The sequence below is a fragment of the Mastigoproctus giganteus genome, chromosome 8 (assembly GCF_048544385.1).
Source record: "Mastigoproctus giganteus isolate SK-2022 chromosome 8, ASM4854438v1, whole genome shotgun sequence".
Classification (NCBI taxonomy): Eukaryota; Metazoa; Arthropoda; class Arachnida; order Uropygi; family Thelyphonidae; genus Mastigoproctus; species Mastigoproctus giganteus.
Window position 1 is genome coordinate 203526250 of NC_143582.1, and position 20578 is coordinate 203546827.

At 35.3% G+C, this 20578-nt stretch overlaps 1 protein-coding gene and 1 pseudogene across 3 annotated transcripts in view; both read right to left on the reverse strand.

Moving 5' to 3' along the window:
- The window catches only part of LOC150082208 (uncharacterized), a 285622-nt gene that overhangs the window by 46630 nt on the left and 218414 nt on the right, over window positions 1–20578 (reverse strand). For all 3 annotated transcript variants that reach the window (XM_090379171.1, XM_090379172.1, XM_090379169.1), the window contains 2 exons: window positions 16733–16806; window positions 3761–3832 (listed from right to left, as the gene is read on the reverse strand). In XM_090379171.1, coding sequence (XP_090235297.1) covers window positions 3761–3832; window positions 16733–16806 — 146 coding nt within the window. The remainder of the gene's footprint in view (window positions 1–3760; window positions 3833–16732; window positions 16807–20578) is intronic.
- LOC150082209 (uncharacterized) lies at window positions 14794–15612 on the reverse strand (annotated as a pseudogene).

Below are 20578 nucleotides of genomic sequence, written 5' to 3' on the forward strand. Positions count from 1 at the left end.
CCATCTTCTGGACTGATCTGTTTTTTTTTTTTTTGCAATAGTATAGCCATTTCTCTTTCTCTCTCTGATTGCTCAATGTGGGTGATGGTGGTAGGTGGGTCTCTGTCTTCCAACTTCTCAACTAATGCTGGTTTTGCCACAAGGTTCAGATATTTCTTTTGTTTCTTCTTGTATATTAATGTACCTCTTTTATTAACTAGAAATCCTATTCATAGTTTTACTGATGATAGCACTACATTCCACCTTGAGTTTGAGAAACTTTTCTCAGCACAGTTATCTTTAATTTCTCAAATATCCAGTTCCTTAAATGTTGAAACACAGGTATTCACTTCAATGAATAATTGAAGTGCAAAAAATTAAACTACTTAAGTCCTACTAAACTCAGGAAACTATTATTTTCCATGCTATTTCACATGTTATTTTTTGAAAAAAAAGTTGTGTTGCTCCCATACTCACCAAAAAGAAAAAAAAAAAAACCCTTCTCAAATATATTACATATCCTTTCTTTTTATTTTTTTGCAAATTACAGTGTCTGGAGACTAGGCACCAGCGAGGTGATCTGATAGAGGTGTATAAAGCCTTGAATGGTTTGAGCATGCTCAATGCTGATGGGATTCTTCCTCTCACTCAGAATAATCACCTGAGAGGGCATAAATTCAAATTGAGGAAAGACAGATGTAGGATAGACATGCGGAAATTTGCCTTTAGCCAGCGGGTGGTTGGTTGGTAGAACAGACTTCCATCCCTTGTCGTGGAAGTTGATAGCATAAATAAGTTTAAGGCTCAGCTGGACAGATATTTTGAATGAACAGAGGGGTGAAGTCAAAGTGGTTTTTTTTTTTTTTTTTTTTGGCTGATGCTGCATAAGCTTGCTTTCTTGCATCAAATGCCTCTACTAATGCTAATGCTAATCCCTAATTGGAATTAGCCTGACTTTTCTTCTAATTTCTTTTTTGGCATAACTATTCGACTATTGATGATCCTGCTCAGGCAGCTGACAAACTGAATGAGTATTTTGAATCAAAATTCATACATGAGGAATTCTTTAGAGAAGGAGATGCCAGAAGTTTATCAAACTCTAACAAGGAGTTAAATGATTTTGTAATAAATGAGAGCAAAGTGGAGGAGAAATTGTTGAAGTTAAACATAAAAAAGGCACATGGGGTATATCCAGTTATATTAAAGGAGACAGCAAAAGAAGTAAGCAAACCCTTAGCAATAATTATGAGAGCATCCTTGAATTCAGGGGAGGTGAATGAATATCCCCCCTATCACAAAGGGGGACCTTCCAGGTGCAGTTTAGTCACAGTAGTGCTTGCAGCAAGAATTTCTAAATCAATCAATCACAAAGGGAGTTCAAAGGGTGACATGAGTAATTCTGTTCCGGGAAAAATTATGGAGTCACTGGTTAAAGAAGCATTGCAGGATCATCTAGACAAGACTGCAGTTACAGTTCAGATACAGCATGGGTTTGTTAAGGGGAAGTCTTGTCTACCAATCTGAGTGGATACTATGATCTGGTCACAAAGGAACTGGATGCAAAAAATAATTTTGATATCACATAATTGGTTTTCAGGAAAGCTTTTGATACTGCTGCACATGGAAATCTGCTGTACAAACTGGAGCAGTGTGGCACTAAGCACAAGTTGCTGCTATGGATAAAGGGATGGCTGAGTGGGAAAATACAGAGTTGTAATCAATGGACACTGCTCTTCATGGACTAATGCTATTAGTGGAGTCCCCCAGTGTTCGGTGTTTTATATATTTATCAATGATATTGATGAAGGAATATCAGGCTTAATGTCCAACTTTGCAGATGATACGAAGGTTGCAGGGTTGTTAATGACAGTACGCTACTGCAACAGGATCTAAAAAAGTTTGACAGATGGGCTGAGAGGAGGCAACTGAAGTTTAACATTGGCAAATGCAAAGTACTGCATATGGGAAGCAGTAACCCTAGAGTAACCTACCAACTATGTGGTACTACACTCAGGGTAGTGGAGAATAAAAAGGACCTGGATGTAATTATGCAGTCAGATATGAGGTTCTCTGAGTACTGCAGACAGGCTGTAAGAGTAGTTCATGGGGGTCTTGTCAATGATATACAGGAATTTTGCTAGCACGGATAAGGAGATGTTTATCCCCTTATATAAGGCAATGATCAGGCCACTCCTTGAGTACTGTATTACAGATCTGGAGGCCTCATTTTTGGAAGAATATAGAGCTGCTGGAACGAGTACAGAGAAGGGCAACGAGATTGGTGAGGGGAACAAAGGGTTGCTCTTACCAAGAACGACTTAAATTCTGCAAATTGCAATATCTGGAGACTAGGCATCTGCAAGGTGATCTCACTGAGGTGTATAAGGCTTTGAATGGTTTGAGCAAGCTCAATGCTGATAGGATTCCTCCTCATTCTCAGACTGTGCATCTGAGGTGGCTGTTGTTGTTGTTGTTGTTTGGTTTTTAGGAGCATTAGCAACGAAGGCCATATTGCTCCGGGAATATGCGGTGGTCATTCCCTGCCCTTTCCGTATCCTCCGTATTTGGTGGTGACTGGCTCGAACCCCGGTCTAATCAAGAAGCATATGCTATGCACTGCTGCTCCTTCCCACCTGGCCACAGAGGCGCTCCACCTGAGGTGGCATAAATTCAAGTTGAGGAAGCACAGTTGTAGAATAGATTTGCAGAAATTTGCCTTTAGCCAGCGGGTGGTTGATTGCTAGAACAAACTTCCATCGGTTGGGTTGTTGTGGAAGTTGATAGCTTGAATAGATTCAAGGAAGAACTGGCCAAACGTTTGGAGCAAAAGGATGGGTGAAATGGGAAGTTTTTTTGTTTTTTTTTTACTGATGTTGTATAAGCTTGCTTTCTTGCAACATATGCCTCTACTAATGCTAATAAGCACATCACTAATTTTCTGCTAAACAGCTATTGACTCTGCAATTCTAAAATCTGCCCTACCATGGAACACTTTTTCCACATCAAGGGTAGTGCCTCAAAACTTCTCTTAAGCTTCCATACTATATCTAAAAGAGGGCAGTCACATTAATCAACAACCTGTCTCTTAGAAATTCCCTCCACTCTCTATGGCACAGACACTCAGTTTCTGCTGCATACCTTTTTTTATAAGTATTTCAATGGGCACTGTACCTAAAATGGCATCCGTAATTTTGCCCTTCTAACCAAACCAGTCAGAACTAGTGCCTCAACTAGTCAACATCCTTTCACTCTTAAACTCCAAACTCGCAGAACTAATTTTTCTTGTCTGCATTTATCCCTTCTCCTTCCGTTCTTTAGAACACCCTTCCTTTACTTGTATTTCCCAAAAATTAAAACTTACAGAAATCTAAGTCCAATGTCAAAAAGTATCTGCTGTCTTTCAAACCTTCAATCCCTACCCTGTACTAAAGTACAATATGCTTTTTCATATTTGTGGTTACCATAAAAAAAGTACCATATGGTTAATATTAATATAAATATTTGCATGCAATGTTTATTAAAAATTAACATTAAGTTAAACATTAAATATCACCACTGCATATTTTCTTTAAGTAACAGAAATCTCAAAAGAGCAACAGACATTTCAAGATTAAGGAAACAAACAATTCAAAAAAATGCTTCATCTACAGTTAGTTATGTAAACCTGCAGACAAAAATTTATCTACAAAAAATTAACAAAATATATAAAATCAATATAAGTTTTCAAGAGAGTGAGTTTTTAATTCATAAAAAAAAACCAGTTTTTAATCAAAGAATTTACCCTTGATTCTGAACCTGCTGCTGATATGCCTGAAGGAATGGACTAGGAACAGATGAATGAGAGGAGGTATCACTAATAAAACAAAACAAATGAACTCATTCAACATTTTCAATTAAAAAAAAAGATAATCAGCAAAATTAAAGATAATCAGCAAAAATTAAGTTTTTAATAAAATTTCTACAAAACATTTTAATAAAAATTTAAATATTTTTATTAAGATGTTTTATCAACATATTTTATAACTGAACCTACAATAAAATGCACCAAAAACAGTGTTCAACCAAGAATCATGCTCTGAATGGTCTTCCTGTGATGTGCAGTTGCATGAGGAAGTTCTGCTCCATGTAGCACTGTTCACTGTTTGGATAGGAATTTACACTGTGCAAACTTTTGGACATTCCCCTTTTCAGCCTATAAGGATAATGGAAACGTCACTTAACCAACAAAAATATTGGAATCAGCATCAGTCGTGGCATATGACGAAAGAAAGCCAGCATTCAGAGCATCAGTCAAAAAAAAAAAAAAAAAAACCTTCCCACTTTACCTATTCATTCACTCTAATAGTTTGTCTTGTCTAGTTTTTCCTTGAATTTATTTAAGCTATCAACTTCCATAACAACAGATGGAAGTCTGTTCTAGCAATCAAACCACTCGCTGGCTAAAGACAAACTTCTGCACATCTATTCTGCAACCATCTTTCAACAATTTGAATTTACGTCTACTCGTGCATAGCCTGAGCATGAGGAAGAATCCCATCAACATTGAGCTTAATCAAACCATTCAAAGCCTTAAACACCTCAATCAGATCACCTCCCAGGTGACTAGTCTCCAGACATGGCAACTGCAGAACTGAAACCTTTCTTGGTAAAGAGCATCCCTTTGTTCCCTTCACCAATCTTGTTGCCCCTCTCTCTACTTGGTTCCAGCAGCTCTACATCTTTCCTAAAATAAGGCCTCCAGACTTGTATGCAGTACTCAAGTTGCAGCCTGACCCTTATACAATGGGATAATCACGTTCTTATCCCTGCCAGCAATATTCCTGTTATCATTGACAAAACCTCATAAGCAGTCCTTTGGCAACATGTCTGCACTGCTCAGAGAACTTCATATATGACCACACAATTATCCCAGGTCTTTTCTTCATTTTCCACCACCGCGAGTGTAGTACCACACAGTTGGTACATTACTCTGGGGTTATTGCTACCCATATGCACTATTTTGCATTTGTAAGTGTTGAACTTCAGTTGCCATTTCTCAGCTCATCTGCCTAACTTTTCTAGATCCTGTTGCAGCAGAATATTGTCATTACTGTCATTAACCACAACCTCGCCTTCATTGATATCATTGATAAAAATAGAAAACAACAATGGAATCCAACACGGAACATTGGGAGACTCCACTAATAACATTAGTCCATGAAGAGCAACGTCCATTGATTGCCAATCTCTGTCTTCTTTCACTGAACCATCCCTACATCCATAGCAGCAAACTTGCCCTTAATACCATGCTGTAAGAGGTTGTGCAACAATCTTTTATGTGCAACAGTGTCAAAAGCTTTCCTGAAATTAGCATTAGCAGAGACATACGATCTAAGAAAGCAAGCTTATGCAGCATCAGTCAAAAAAACCCTCCCATTTCACCCCTCCATTTGTTCCAAATGCCTGTCCAGCTCAGGCTTAAATTTATTTCGGCTATCAACTTCCACAACAAAAGATGGACATCTGTTCCCCCAATCAACTACCAGCGGGTAGTTGATTGGTAGAACAGACTTCCATCCAAGTATATGACATCAAAATTATTTTTTGCATCCAGTTTCTTTGTGAACACATCGTAGTATCCAATCAAATTGGTCAGACAAGATTTCCCCTTAACAAACCCATGATATATCTGAAGTATAACGGCAATCTTGTCTAGATGTTACTGCAATACTTATTTAACCAGCAACTCCATTATTTTCCCTGAAACTGAAGTTAAGCATTCACAGGGATACATTCGCACATCTCCAGTCTACAGGGACCTCTTCTGAATCCAAGGATACTTTCATAATTATGGCTAAGGGTTTGTTCACTTCCTTCTCTTCCTCTCTTAATATAACTGGATAGACACCATTTACCCCAGGTGCCCTTCTTATGTTTAACTTCAACAATTTCTTTTCTACTTTCCTCTCAGTTATTACAAAATAATTTAGCTCCCTTGTAAAGCTTGATAAACTTCTGGCATCTCCTTCCCTAAAGAATTCCTCATGTGTGAATGTAGATGCAGAATAGTCATTTAGTTTGTCATCAACCTAAGCAGGATCATCAACAATCAATATGACGCTGTATCTCTCCTGGTTGGCAAATCAACAGCATAACATCTAGAAAGATATATAAAAACAGAGCATTCAGGGATCTCAGTGGGTAAAGTATTTGGTCAACAGTGTGTGTGTGATTCCAGTGTGACTCCAGTGTCAACAGTGTGTGTGAGGATTCCAGAAGGAATCCTCACACACACTGTTGACCGAACAAGACTGAATCTAGCAACTATAACTTTCTCTCCACATGAGAGTTAATATAAATGGACAATACATTTGAACAGAAGTTTCAGAAATTAATAATTTTTTTTCAGTATCATTGTTATTTTATCAATCTGTTTTTAATTCACATAGCTGCTAGTACTCCACACAAAAAATATAAAACACAAAATTTTTAAAATTATTTCCTTAAACTTTTATGTTCTTTAAATACTCACAATATACACCTCAATATAATAGAAAATACTGTTAACTATTCATATTTGTTTATTAGGAATACAGTCAGGTGATAACTTGAATGTTTATTATATTTCACTTAAATTAAATAGGACTGATTCCCTTCTATACCTGATAAATATAGATTAATAAAACTTGCAAAATTAAGAAGAATACCTTCTGCTCAATAACTGTAGGTGATTTTTAATCTCAACCTATTCACATTTTCCTCTCAAAAAAACAATCAAAAACAACTATCACCAAACTACACATACCTGTAACAGGTTACACCAGTGTTTTTTGAGGAATTACCTACAGAATTAATTCAAAATCGTCACTTTTTGATGCCACCTTTACTTTCAATCCATTACACACAACTGTGAAATATCCATTTTTTTACAATAAAACATTTTAAATTATTATTTGCAAATAAAACACCCTCTGCAGTGCTTTAGACATTTTTCTCTCATATTTGGAAATTTTTAATACTATCTCCCTTATTATATTACTTTGACTGACAGTGAGCAAAATGTCAATCAAAAAACTCACGTTTCAACAATTGTATGCAAGCCAGACTCTTCCACAACACAAAGCCAGAGAATGTAAAAATTCAATATGCTGACATAAAACATAAAGAATGCACACTTCAATAATTTGACACAAGAGATGTCATTTATTTTATATGCATGTTGTTCACAGCATGTGCATATAATCACTGAGAATAGACTTAATTTGGTCTTTTCCCCCCCCCTCACATTTTCCTGTAGGTGTGATAACTAAGAAAGATTTCTGGAATTTTCAATGGAGAAATCAAGGAAAACACTTTTGTTGAAAGGTATTGGGAATTTCAACTGTTTGGATTCAATAGAAGAAGAGTAAAAAATCCCAGAAATTGTATAGGGTTTTGAAGGCTCTATGAGACCAGCACCAGATTAAAAAATATTTTTCACAGATACTCTTATGAACAGCATTCATATGACACATACAGCCTCCATTTTGGAATATGTTCACAACTTTAACATATTAAAGACAGTAGTGTCAAAACACTTTATCACTAGTCGGCCCAGGCAGAAAAGCTGCATCCTAAATAGAAATTATCATTCTGTTATGTTTCGTAGGTATAAAAACAACAATGGGAAAAATTAACTCTCACAAAGAAAAAAACATTTAAACAGGAATAAAAATGCCAGAGTTAATGAATTATATGTCAGATCTTTTTTAGCATACTAATCATGTTGGTATTCATATCTGCAGTTCTTACTGTTATAGTAGAATGAAAAAATCTAGAGAGTGAGAAAGAGAAAATCTGAAAGTTCAAAAATAAGAACCATCCCACACAACGTGTTCCTGGTTCTGTTGTTGTTGTTGTCACAGATCTCAATAAAACATCTAGGAAAGGAATGGACTTATTCTCTACCAACACATCTAGGTGAAATTGATAATGTATTACTGTCTTGATTGTTAAAGAATGAATGGAAAGTGTATAGCATCTCCTAACCATAATCCCAGATCACAAAGACAGTATATAAATCTGCACCACAACTTTGGAAGCAGTGAAAAATTTTCCAGGGCTCCTCAACTCAAAATCTATGATTAATACTTCTGCCAGATTGGGTAGTAATAATGGACTTCTGACACTGTGGCCCTTTTTTTTTTGTAGACAAATTTCTTTCCTGGACATTTTAATTATCATAGGATAACAATTACCATACAAATTACCTCACAGCAGTGAAAATGAGAACTGTGAAGGGTCCTGCAGAGAACAGACAGCAACCAAGGCAAGTAGCCTCTAATACACTTTCTTCTATTTCATCACTCCTATTATATATTAACATGTCAATTTTGGATTTGATGCTATTATTCTGTTGATATTTCCCCAGACAACTTCCCACAATCTGCATTTTAACAATAGTCTAAACATGTGTTTTCTGAATATCTTAACAGATATTATTTCCTAATAAATAAAATGAATTATATCTGTTATTTCCTTTAGTAGCAAAACCTACTAATTATTTCCTTTAATTGCAAAACCCATTAATGATTTTGCACTCAATGCCCTTATAATAAATAATAGGCAGTACTTATTCAGATATTTAATCCATGAATAAAAAGATATTCTATAAACAACAACAAAAAAAAAAAAAAGAGGTCACTGATCACGCTCAGACTTTCAGTGCCTTTGAAAAAACACTGACGACTGAATAGAAATGGAATAATCCTATTAAGAAAATTATTTATGTAGCAAATGTAATATAGAGGAGGAACATAGCAGGTGAAAGAACAGAACCTTCAGGATCTCCAATATTAGATAAGAAGTTAGAAGACAGAAAGCCATCTGCCACTAAATGTGCTCGGTGGTCAGAGAGAAAAATTCATTGCCATTAGTTTAAGTTGTATTTACAGTTTCCCTTTTCTAATTAATTTATGGTAAAAATATTTATTGTTATTCAGAAACTTGGGTTGCATTAAAAGATGTCTGTTAGTTTCATTGCAATTACATAGGTTTCAAGAGGAGTTTCAGTCATATTGTTCTTGATTTTTAGGTGCATCAGCAACTTTAAACCAAATTGTGCCACTGTGTATTATGTCTATACAAGTCTGCATTCAGGGGCCAGATGTATGTTGTGTGGTGAAAAAACCCAGAAAAACTTGCAAGGAAACCCTTACACCCTGTGCCTGAGATCAGCTAACCACAGTTCAACTGAAATGGCATCACTATGATGGGATTCTAACTCAGCCCTCTCTCCAAATGAATGATAATTAGTGAAACCACTTAACTGCCATGGAGAACTTTGTATGACTGAAAACTTATGTCTAAAGCACTTAAATTTTGCACTCACTTAATACACAAAATAAATGGTGTATTTATTTTGTAATTTAACCTATTTTAATAATTACCTTGATAGAACTAGCTTAAAGGAATAAGCAGGTGTCTAGTATAATATAAAGTGATGCCGTCCTTAATGATTCAGCCTCAGAAATGGATCATCAACTGCCAACGTTGTTAATTTTAGTGAGAATCTAAATTATTAGGAAAACAGAATATTTTCTGTAATAAAGACAGAATGAACACAATCAAAGTGTGTCTGCCAGGTGTATGTGAAAACTTGTTATCAGCTATTCCCCTATTAATTGACAACCGGTTGTCAATTTTAAGGGAAACTAAGGAAGCAAGGTTATTTGTTTAGAAACAAAGACATAAGACAAAAAGAAATTGAGGACTTGTTCAAGAAATATAACGACTTGATAATAAAATATCATTTGATAGGTCAATATGTTATAGTGTCTGCAATTCTCCCCAGACAACACAGGAGGGATTATATGGTGAGGACAAAGGTTTTTCTCTGATTGGCCTGCCCTAGTTTGTAGGGCTTTATTTAATAAAGATGGAATTCACCTGAACAGAGGAGGTGCATGAGACAGAACAAGAAAGAAAAATTCATTGGATAATTACAGACTATTATGAGACACCTATTCATTTCACAATAACAAGCGTACACTGTATGGATGGGCAACAGCGCCAGCACAGATACCCATTTCATGCAGTCTACAGCAGACTGCTGAAAAAATTGCTGTCAAGCCTTTATTTCTTAATTTTCAATACAATCTGAACCATCTGCAACTCACATGGAGTTTAACATATACAAAGGGTACTAGGAAAGTTTTGCAATACAGCTTTGTTTATTTAATTTTTTCAAAGTAATTTCCTCTACATTCAATACACCTCTCCATCCTCCGAAACCAATCTTTAAACCAGTTCTGCCAAGTTTCACTAGGGAGTAAAGCACACTCGTTGTCCCAAGCCCGTAGAAGGTCCTCATCACTGGAAAACCGCCTCCCTTTTAGCTTCATTTTCACATGCGGGAACAGTGCAAAGTCGCAGGGAGCAAGGTCTGGACTGTAGGGAGGGTGCTCGAGAAGTTTCAGTCCTGTCGTGGTCAAATATTCGGTGCAGGCTTTGGCGCGGTGAGCTGGAGCATTTTCGTGATGGAGGTACCAGGTGTCCCTTCTTGACTTTGGCCGCAGGTTCTTCATAGATCCAATGACTTTAGGCAGGCATTGTTCAGTATACCACTTAGCTGTGACTGTCTTCTGCGTGTCCAAAACGACACGTTCCACAATTCCACTCGATTTGAAAAATACAGCTATCATTTTCTTCTTTACAGATCGGGATTTTCTGACAATTACGGGTGTGTCTTCATCATCAAAGACCCAAACTTTGTTTTGAGCCTTGGTCGGCAGATCGTAATAGTACAACCAAGTCTCATCACCTGTCACGATGTTGTTCACATACCGAGATTGTCCCTTATCAAACTTTTTTAACATCTCCCGGCACCAAGTCACACGTCGTGTCATCTGCTCTTCAGTCAGTTGATGCGGCACCCAGAGAGAACAAAATTTCTTCACGTGCAAATGATCTTGCAGAATCGAACGAATTGCTGGTGCATTTAGGCCCAAAGTATCCTCTATCTGTTGGTAGGTCACTCGCCTGTTTTCGTCAAGCATTTTCCTCACAGCAGTAACGTTTTCCTCCGTAACTGACGTTCGTGGCCTTCCCGGCCTCTCAGAATCCTCCAGAGTGAAATTTCCCCTTTGGAATTCTCTATACCACCTGAATATCGTTGTACGATGTGGACAATCATCATCTAGTGCAAGAGTCATTTCTTCTAAGCACTGGTCTATGGTTAAACCACGCACGAAATTATACCGCAAAACTGTCCTTATCTCATTTCGTGACCACGATGCCATCGCAAGCACTTTACACTCTCACTACTAATGAATAACTGAGCCCATCGACTTGGCGCGGCGGCTACTATGCACGTATGAACATGTCTCAACATGCAGCAACAAGCAGCTTCCTGTGATTCATTGTTGCGTCATATTGCAAAACTTTCGTAGTACCCTTTGTATAAGGTTATTCCTAGTAGAGATATCTGATCTTGTGTTTATAAATTTAAATGTTGAAGATGATCATGGAAGCAGTAGATGCTTGCTTTTTTTTTTTTTTTTTTTTTTCCAAGAAATAAGATGGGACTAGGTTTTAGGATTGCAGTTAACCAAATATTCTTGTCACAACTGGAACAACCTGGAAACTGAACTGGCATTTAAGGACCTGGTAGTGAGTAAGTGAGAAGTTGTAGCTGTTTGTGCAAGGCAAGATTTATCAAATAGGAAAGTGGAATGTAGTGTACTATCATCAATATTTTTTCAGTGATTAATATAGAGATGGAACACAGCAGGTGAAAGAACAGAATCTTAATCCTTGGAGATTGACTACTTCAGTTTCTAAAATTTTTGCACGGAATTTGTCCAAAGTTGAGTAACATAAGAGGTGGACTGACTCTTGACAAAATCCATACTGAGTATCATTAATTAGAGAAAAGGTTTTATGATAATGTAAGAGTCTATGGTTGATATATTTTTCCATTACTTTGGAAAGAGTTGAAGTAAGTAAAACTGGATGATGATAACTGGAAGGGAGGGATTTGTCTCCCTTTACAGCAACTGGCTGGATTTGAGCAAATTTCCACACAGAGCCTAAAAAAACAACAAAAAACAGGAATTACTTCTCAATCATAGGTATCAAGAACAAGTGGAGAAATGCCCAAGGGATCTGGAGACTTATTGGTATCAACAGTGTGTAGGAGTGTTAATTTCTGTGTTGGAAACTACAGGAGGCATCAACAGGAATGTGTTTGGTATGGGAAATCCTGTCCAGAACAGTATTTACCAAGGTATTTGATGCAAGAATTAGAGAAAAAAAAAATAATATACTAATCAGTCAGTTTTATCTATAAATTAGCGCACTACAGACCCAGCAAGATGTGACAGAGGAGAAAGTACTAATGGACAGATGCTATGGCTAATAGAATTGGAAAGCAATTAGAAGTTGTGGGCATAAAATGAAGATGTAAATCATGATAGAAGGCAATTGCAGTATGCTAATATTCTTATATAGCCTTAAAACATTGGGAAACCGTGGTTTAGATAAAGTATGAGAGCCTATGGTACACTAAAAATAAATGATTCTATGTCTATAAGGATAATTTCATTGATCAAATAACAGGATCAAAAGACATAAAACAGTAGTCTAACCAAGCAAAGGGAACAGAAATCATGCAGAGCATTCCATTTTTCCATTCTTGCAATGCCAAACTGGAGAAAAAAAGAATGGCCATGGGAGAGAAGCTATTAAAGCTATTATATTCTATTAAAGAAGAGTTCATCACCAAATTTTTATTTCAGGTATAGAGAAAATAAATATTAATTGCCAAAAGCCTCAAGAACCTTAATTGTCAAAAGCCTCTACCAACTGGATCCATACAACTAAAAAATTGGAGCCAGCCTGAGATTTTATGATTAAAATTAACATCACAAAGAGGAGATTCAAGATAAGGAAGTCTGTATGACACGGAATACCAGAGAAGCCATGTACACAAGTAGCAATGATGGAGCATTACTTTTTCAAAAGTGTTAGCCAAGTTCAGAGGAGGAAAGACTTTAATTCTCCAACAAAGGTCACACAATTAAAATTGTGAGAAATATAGATGAAATATGAGTATGCACAAAACTGAAGTGTGTTTGAAAAGGGTAGGTAATGTGATGGCTTTAAGTGCCCAACCCCCACAACTGCTCAGTTGGACTTAACCTGATTCTATTATTCTTGTTTAGAGATGCTAATTCCTATACAAGAAAGGAAGCTGATGAGTAAAATACCATTCTTTTATGGGAATGCTAACATCGGATAATACTATTTAGATATAACATCTTGCCACATGCTATGGATTATCCCAACTAGAGTGACCACTGATACACACTGTTATCACTTCTCTTAAGCCCCTTGCAGATGGACTATTTGAGGCAAACTACCTTTTACCAACTTATTTTACCGATAACTTCTAGTTACTGTGTTTTACTAATCTAATAATAAAAACAAAAAAAGCTTCTTTTTAAGCAATACACCTCACAAGGTGATTCACTTAAAAGAAGCTCTTGTTATTTTTAATATTAGACTACTTATTTCCATAATAGCAATTCAAGGCAAATTCTGTAACAGCACATAGCACAATTTTTTTTATGTCAATTTTTTTCATAAACAACATACTAAAGTTGCTATCTCACAGCTTTTGTTTGCATTAAATTGCTTTGGTAATTTTTGATACTTATTTTATACAACACTGCATTGCGAGTCGAAAGAAATTTTAAAGAGTTTTTAACAGAAGTACAGAAAAGCTTGCTGAGCCATCTTCTCTACAGCTAGGGCTTTCACAGGATGGGAAATTTGTGAAATAAAATGAAATACAAAGTAAAAAATTAGAATACAAATTATATAAAAAAAGATTTTGTCTACCAGGATTAATTTCGTCAGGAATTACAGGGCACTGGCATACTGAAAAAAAAAAAAAAAACACACAAGGATATCATGTTTCAATAGCCCTGAACCCCTACCATAGAGGGTTCCAAAATGATATGTCCTTTAGTTTTTTATGCACCATGCCTGTGATTTCTGAAGAGACAAGGACTCTGTAGATGAAATTCTTTTTATATATATATATATATATATATATATATATATATATTTGTATTCTAATTTTTATCCTTTTATATTTTATTTCACAAATCTTGCAATTTTTAAAGCACTAGCTTTAAGCATTACAAGATTAGATGAGATTGTGTGAGCAAGCTTTGTTGCACTTTTACGAGTGCTTTCTAAAACTTCTTTAAAATCTCAATTTTTATACTGGCAGTATTTGATTAAGGTAATTAATTTAAACATTCCAAAAAAGTATCACTCAATGTGTAAATTAGCATACAAATTTTGGTATCTGGAAAGTTCACCGCCCACATTCATAGTCAGGGTTTAATTAAATACTTTATTATTATAATAACATTCTGTAGTAACAGTATTTAAGATGGGCTTGGCATTAGTACAAAGAAAATAGTCAAATTAGAACAATGAAATTAAATTTTTATTATTACAAAATAGTAAAAAATTATATAAAATATAATAAAAATTTTACTATTACACACAGAATGGTCGAAATATTTTATTACAATACATATGAAACAGTTTATTACATATAAAATACGTAATGACGAAGACAAAATTTAATAGAAAATGTTATGAGCTATGCCTCGAATAAAATCTAGAATATTATTCGGATCATATTCATCGACAAGTTTTCTCACATGTACCGCACAGTCACAATATTTTTTTTGGCATTTGTGATTCATGTCCACTCACATGTTGTTCAAACTGCACTTCGTTTAGGCTTTGTTCTTTTTTTAAACAGTTTATAAATTTTCATATGTTTGTATGATGGGTCGATACTTGTTCTTCAAAACCTCTATGCCAACCTTCCACAGAGTTATTTGTTTTTGATAAACCTTCCAAAAGTTTCATATAAATTCCGCATTTCATGTGGAAAATGTGGTTGCCATCATTGCTGCCTTCTTTTTGGATGTCCAATCCACGTATCTTTAAAGTAGTCAAGAATTCCTTGAACTTAGGGAGGAAAAATCCTACTTTCACATAAAAACTCAAATACATCTACTACTGCAATTGCTGGCACAAAAGCTATTGCAGGTAACATACGCAGCTTTAATGCGAAATCTGCATCAGTTTCGTATTGTTGCTTCAGTCCATTTCTCTGAATTGTACAAAAAATACACTGAGTGAAATGGAAGAAACAACCTCTGTGTTTTGAGTTCGGAAATTCCTTCTTACATGCACTAATCATCGCCTTCTCAAAATCAGTGGTTATCGATAATGGTGAAAGTGATGGCTCTAAATTCTTTAACTGTTGTAGAAGAGTTATGTAGGTACATTCTGACTTGTCAGGTAACAGTACATACACTAATGGCAAAGATACATTCTGTTTCAAACCATGTATTGTGCATAACTGATGGAATAGCAGTGGAATGGTTTTAAAAGTTCCATCAGCGTACCAGTGGTCACTTTGTGCAAATAAATGGAGGTTGCGTTGTGTTAAAAAAAAATGAATATCCGCTTCTCTTCTGGACCAGAATCAAAAAGTAAAAACTGTTCTCCATTGCACGTTTTTGTATATTCTTCGGGAAACTGAATATTCCTATGGTGAGTCGGAAGAGATGGACCAGACATGTTGATTTCTAATACTTCTTATTGTTCTTTTAATACTGTATATATGTGGAAGTTTAAGAGCTGCCGCTAGACTGCATTCGCTAGTAGCACTTGATATCATGTAATGTGGTGCAACCATTGTAGTTTTCGTACTTGTACAAATAATATCATAAACTTTCACTGCCGCTACTTATGCTGCGTCATCACAATTATTGTGTTCTTTCTTCCATGTTCTAACAATTTTGTCATCAACTGTACTGACTCGTGCGTGACATTTTGTTTTTTGATACTTTTCACATTTCCAATGAGTCTTTTCTTGAATCTGCTTGTCTTGAAAGAAGCAGTGACCGCCGATTATCAACTTCCTCTTTCCGTCTGAATAAACTGGAGAGAGACTTCGGACTGCTAATAAAGTAGGGACTGGAGCAAACTTAAGAAATGTCATATTTATATGTCCTCTTAGGTATACTACTTAGAAAATAGGAATTTAGTATCGGTGCAACTAATTATTGGTAAAAATTATATTTTGTAAAGGATTACATACATTAACAGGTAATTGTTAGGCAGAACTCGAATTGCATGGAAATTACCTGCAAAGGGTTATGCCTCAATGGAACTGCAGGGAAAATTTCTGAACATCCGTTAATCCCTCAATCGAATTGCATGCAAGTACCGTTACTAAGATTATATTAAGGCATTTAAATTTAACAAATGGTATATTTTCTTATTCTGCAAAACATTTCACTCAACTTTTTACTGTGCATACTGTGGAAAACGACCATTTATACCTGCCGTATTTGTACTGTTAAAAATCAAAGAGGCAATCCCACGAAGGTGCCTTACGTATGATAAAAGAGGAGTGCGCAGAACTTCAACATTTTTTTATGAACAAAATGCAAAAACTCTTAGTTTGCAAGTGACAGAAAAAATACTATTTTATAAAATAAATATATAAAATCATTACATAAACAAACCCTGATGATGAATTTTCCGGGCGGTGAATGTTCCTAGATCCATAAATTTTAATGAAAATACTACTTTACAAGATTAATGATTAATTATTATATCATTTGAAATATATTTCACATTTATAATTCATGATGTTCTCAAGATTTCAGATAATTTCTGTCAGAATACTTACTCTTTTTCTTGCTTATCTGGCAGGTCAACTAATTCAGTATGGCTTGAAATTGTGGAATCTGGTTTTGATAAATTCTACAAAAGATATAACTTGTTTCATGATCTAAAAGTGGTATTGCTAGATGATTATATCTTATAGTGAATATTATATAGTAAGCACTACATATGACATAAATGGTACTACATATGACATAAATATGACTTTACCAGGAGCACTGTCCAAAATTAATAAAGCTTTAAAATCAAGATTATTTTTTCTGCAATAATTTTCAACTGTTGGGCAAAAATAGCCTGTGAACCATTCTTCGAATAGAGCTTTAGTTATCCACGCTTTCTCGGTAGATCACCAAATTACAGGGAGTGATCCTTGATTAAAGCCTTTAAGAGCCCTAGGATTCTGTGCATGATAAACAAGCATGGGCTTTAATTTTAAATCTCCCTCAGCATTACCCCCTAATAAAAGTTTAAGCCTATATTTGGCAGCTTTATAACCAGGTTGTGATTTTTCTGTTTTAGCCAAGAAAGTCTTAGAAGGCATTTGCTTCCAGAACAATCTGGTTTCATTGACATTAAATATGTTGATCACTATAACCTCCTCCTTCCACAATTTCCTTCAAAGTGTCTGGATATTTTTGAGCTGCCTCTTTATCTGCGCTTGCAACTTCACCTGTGATTCGAATGTTATGCAAGCTGGTTCTTTTTTTTTAAATTTCTCAAACCATCCAGAACTAGCACCGAATTCTTCAATGTCCCCTTTTTCGTCTTCTGTGACCTTTTCTTTCAAAGACGAAAAGAGACTTAATGCTTTTGGGTTTAATAATATTGGCATCCTGCTAAAGGATTTGTTTTTGGCTACAATCTTCAATAAAAATAAACAGTCACTCCATTTCAATCATTATAAAACTTCTATTTTGAGTTATTTGCATAACTCAAGTCCCAAGTTCCATTCAGAACTTGGGACAACCTTATCTTTTTCTTTGTTCTCATCTGCTTTGCTCAAAATTACTTATATTGTTGATTCACCCATCCTATGGTCCCATCTTATTTTTACTCTACTATCACCATGTTCATGATTTCTTATTATTTCTAGTTTTTCTTCTAAGGAAAACTTTTCAACTCTTCTTTATATGATCACGTTTCACTTCACTATTTCTTTTGCTCATAGCTGAGGGTAAATTACGTATTAGCTAAACTTTAAGAAAAAAAAAAAAAAAAGTATGTACAGTTAGCAGACAACTGTACATACATAAGAAAACTTATGGTTTACAAAGAAAAATTTTTTTTTTCAAATTTCTGTTATATGAAATTAAAGCGGTGACAAAATAAACACTCAAAAAATATGGACTTGCATTATAGCTATCATATTAATCAAATTTTTGTACTGCACTAATTGATTTTGGTATCAAAAAAATTTAGCATATTAATCGAGGGGTTACTGCACACAATACACAATGTTCTTTCTGTACACCCCATATTTAAATTCTGCATTCCTTTTGTCTGACTGACACCATGTCTCCAGTAACCCTATAATGTTTGAATTCAACGCTTCAGTTATAAATTAAAAAGCAAATAACACTGCTGCTATTAGGATTATATTTTAACATTACAAGGCAAAGCACTACACTAACCAGAAAAAACAATTTTCTGCTTTTTTTTTTTTTTTTTTTTTTCTTTCTGGAAATTATCAAAAATGTCCACACTATGTGCATCATAAGATGCATGACTTAACACTCAGTGGTGTAGCCAGGTTTTGAATTGAGGGGGAGCAAAGGGATAAAATAGGCACTAATTGTTTTTTTGAATGTCATTTTTTTTTTATAGTTTTCATTCCACTATTCCAGGCGCCTCCGTAGCCAGGTGGGAAGGAGCAGCAGTGCGTAGCACACGCTTCTTGATTAGACCAGGGTTCGAGCCCGTCACCACCAAATACGGAGGATGCGGAAAGGTCAGGGAATGACCACCGCATATCCCGGAGCAATATGGCCTTAGTTGCTAATGCTCCTAAAAACCAAAATAACAAACAAACAAACAAACATCCACTATTCTAGTTAAGAAAATTATGGAAAAATAATTTATTGTATATGAGAGCCTGTAAGACATTAGGTTTTGGTGAATAAAAGCCTTTAAATTGGTAATCCTACTTACTAGTTACTGCTAGTGTAGTGAACAATGCAAATGCAATATAATATTAACTAATGATTTATTAAATGTAAACTTACAAAACGTACATCAGCATTAGTAATTTCCTATTAAGTTAAACTTTTTTGCAAAGTTTCATTTATGCAAAGCAATCAAATTAAAGGATGTAGTTGTACAAATGATATTTGAAAAGTAATATGTCTTGTAACTCTTCTCTTTATTAGCAGAAAGCCATCCACTGCCTTAAACAAATACCATGTGTACATGTAATTTAAAAGACTGAATACAAAATATGAGTCACTGACCTAGGTAAATAAACTGACCTTAAATCAATTATCTGGCTTATCATAAATTGATTTATAACTAGGCAGCATAACAGTATTATTTACAAGTTTAAATTAGCCTCTTTCATCTAGGTTCCATTCTTGCAAAGTGGTCTATTACGGTCTCATGATCAATGTCATTAGCCATGAATCTTTCAATGTACTACAGAGCAAGTCCTGCCAACCTTTCTTCTGCCATAGTTGATCTCAAATATGACTTAACAAGCTTAAGTCTGCTGAAAGAATGTTCAGTTGCAGCACTGCTAATGGGCAGTGTCATGTAAATTCAATATATCGTTGAAATATTGGAGTACATAGCACACAAATCATTTGCAATTAAGAACTTCAATACATTGTTTATGGTCAATTCACTGTCACTTGAATACTTGCTGCCCAACATTTACAAAGATTTTTAAATGACAAAAACTCTTGCATGAGTTCATCTTTACAATCAATGTCTTGTGGGTATTCATCTACCAAAAATTCAGTTGTGCATAAATTATCACCTCCTTCAAAATATTTGGGGTCAAGACCTAAAGCTTGCAGTAGTGACCATATCTATTGTACTCCTCTGTAAATAGGATGAAAATTGAAATCTTTTTTAAATAATTGTCTCCAGAATACAGTCAGAACCAAAAATTCATGTGCACAGGGTTGTCAAAATCCCTGTTGCTTCTGCTAACTGCTTAGGAGTACAGTTTTTCAATTGACCAGCAGCAATTTTCTTCAAGACAGTAACCAATGCAGGTTACTTTTGCAAAACTGATTCTATTGTTGCCTTTCTAGATGCCCACATAATGTCAGAAAGCCATTTAAGGGTCAGTGAAAACTTTTCAAGCTCTTATGTTGCTCTTTTATAAGAACTGTTAATCTTGGCAAACTACCTGAAAAGTAAGTATAAATATTCTCCAGAGTTCCAAAAAATAGTTTGGCTTGAGCGTTACACTTAACTGAATCAATTAAAACCAAGTTCAAATTAGGCACACAGCAATGAAAAAACATCGCAGAATGTGCAACTTCTTTAACCCTTTTCTGAAGCCCTAATTTGTGTCAAGAATAAAAAGGAGAACACAGGAGGCAAGTCATGTGGTCCGATGAGACCCAAATTATGTTTTTCAACATTGATGGAAACACTACCATATCCAGGTATCATCGTGGGGGGGGGGGGGCATGACAACCAGGTTTTTGAGTGTTTTTTTTAGATATACCTAGGAAAACTTATATGCACGGTTAGGGGGAATATGCTCCATCTGTCCCCCAAAAATATGTCCCAGGATGGAAAGGTGCATGTATGAAGGATACCACACAAAGCACCGGAATGTGAGGTGGTGTAGATAATGGTCCCTTGACTCAAATGAAGGCATTGTGAATGCAAAAGTTTATCT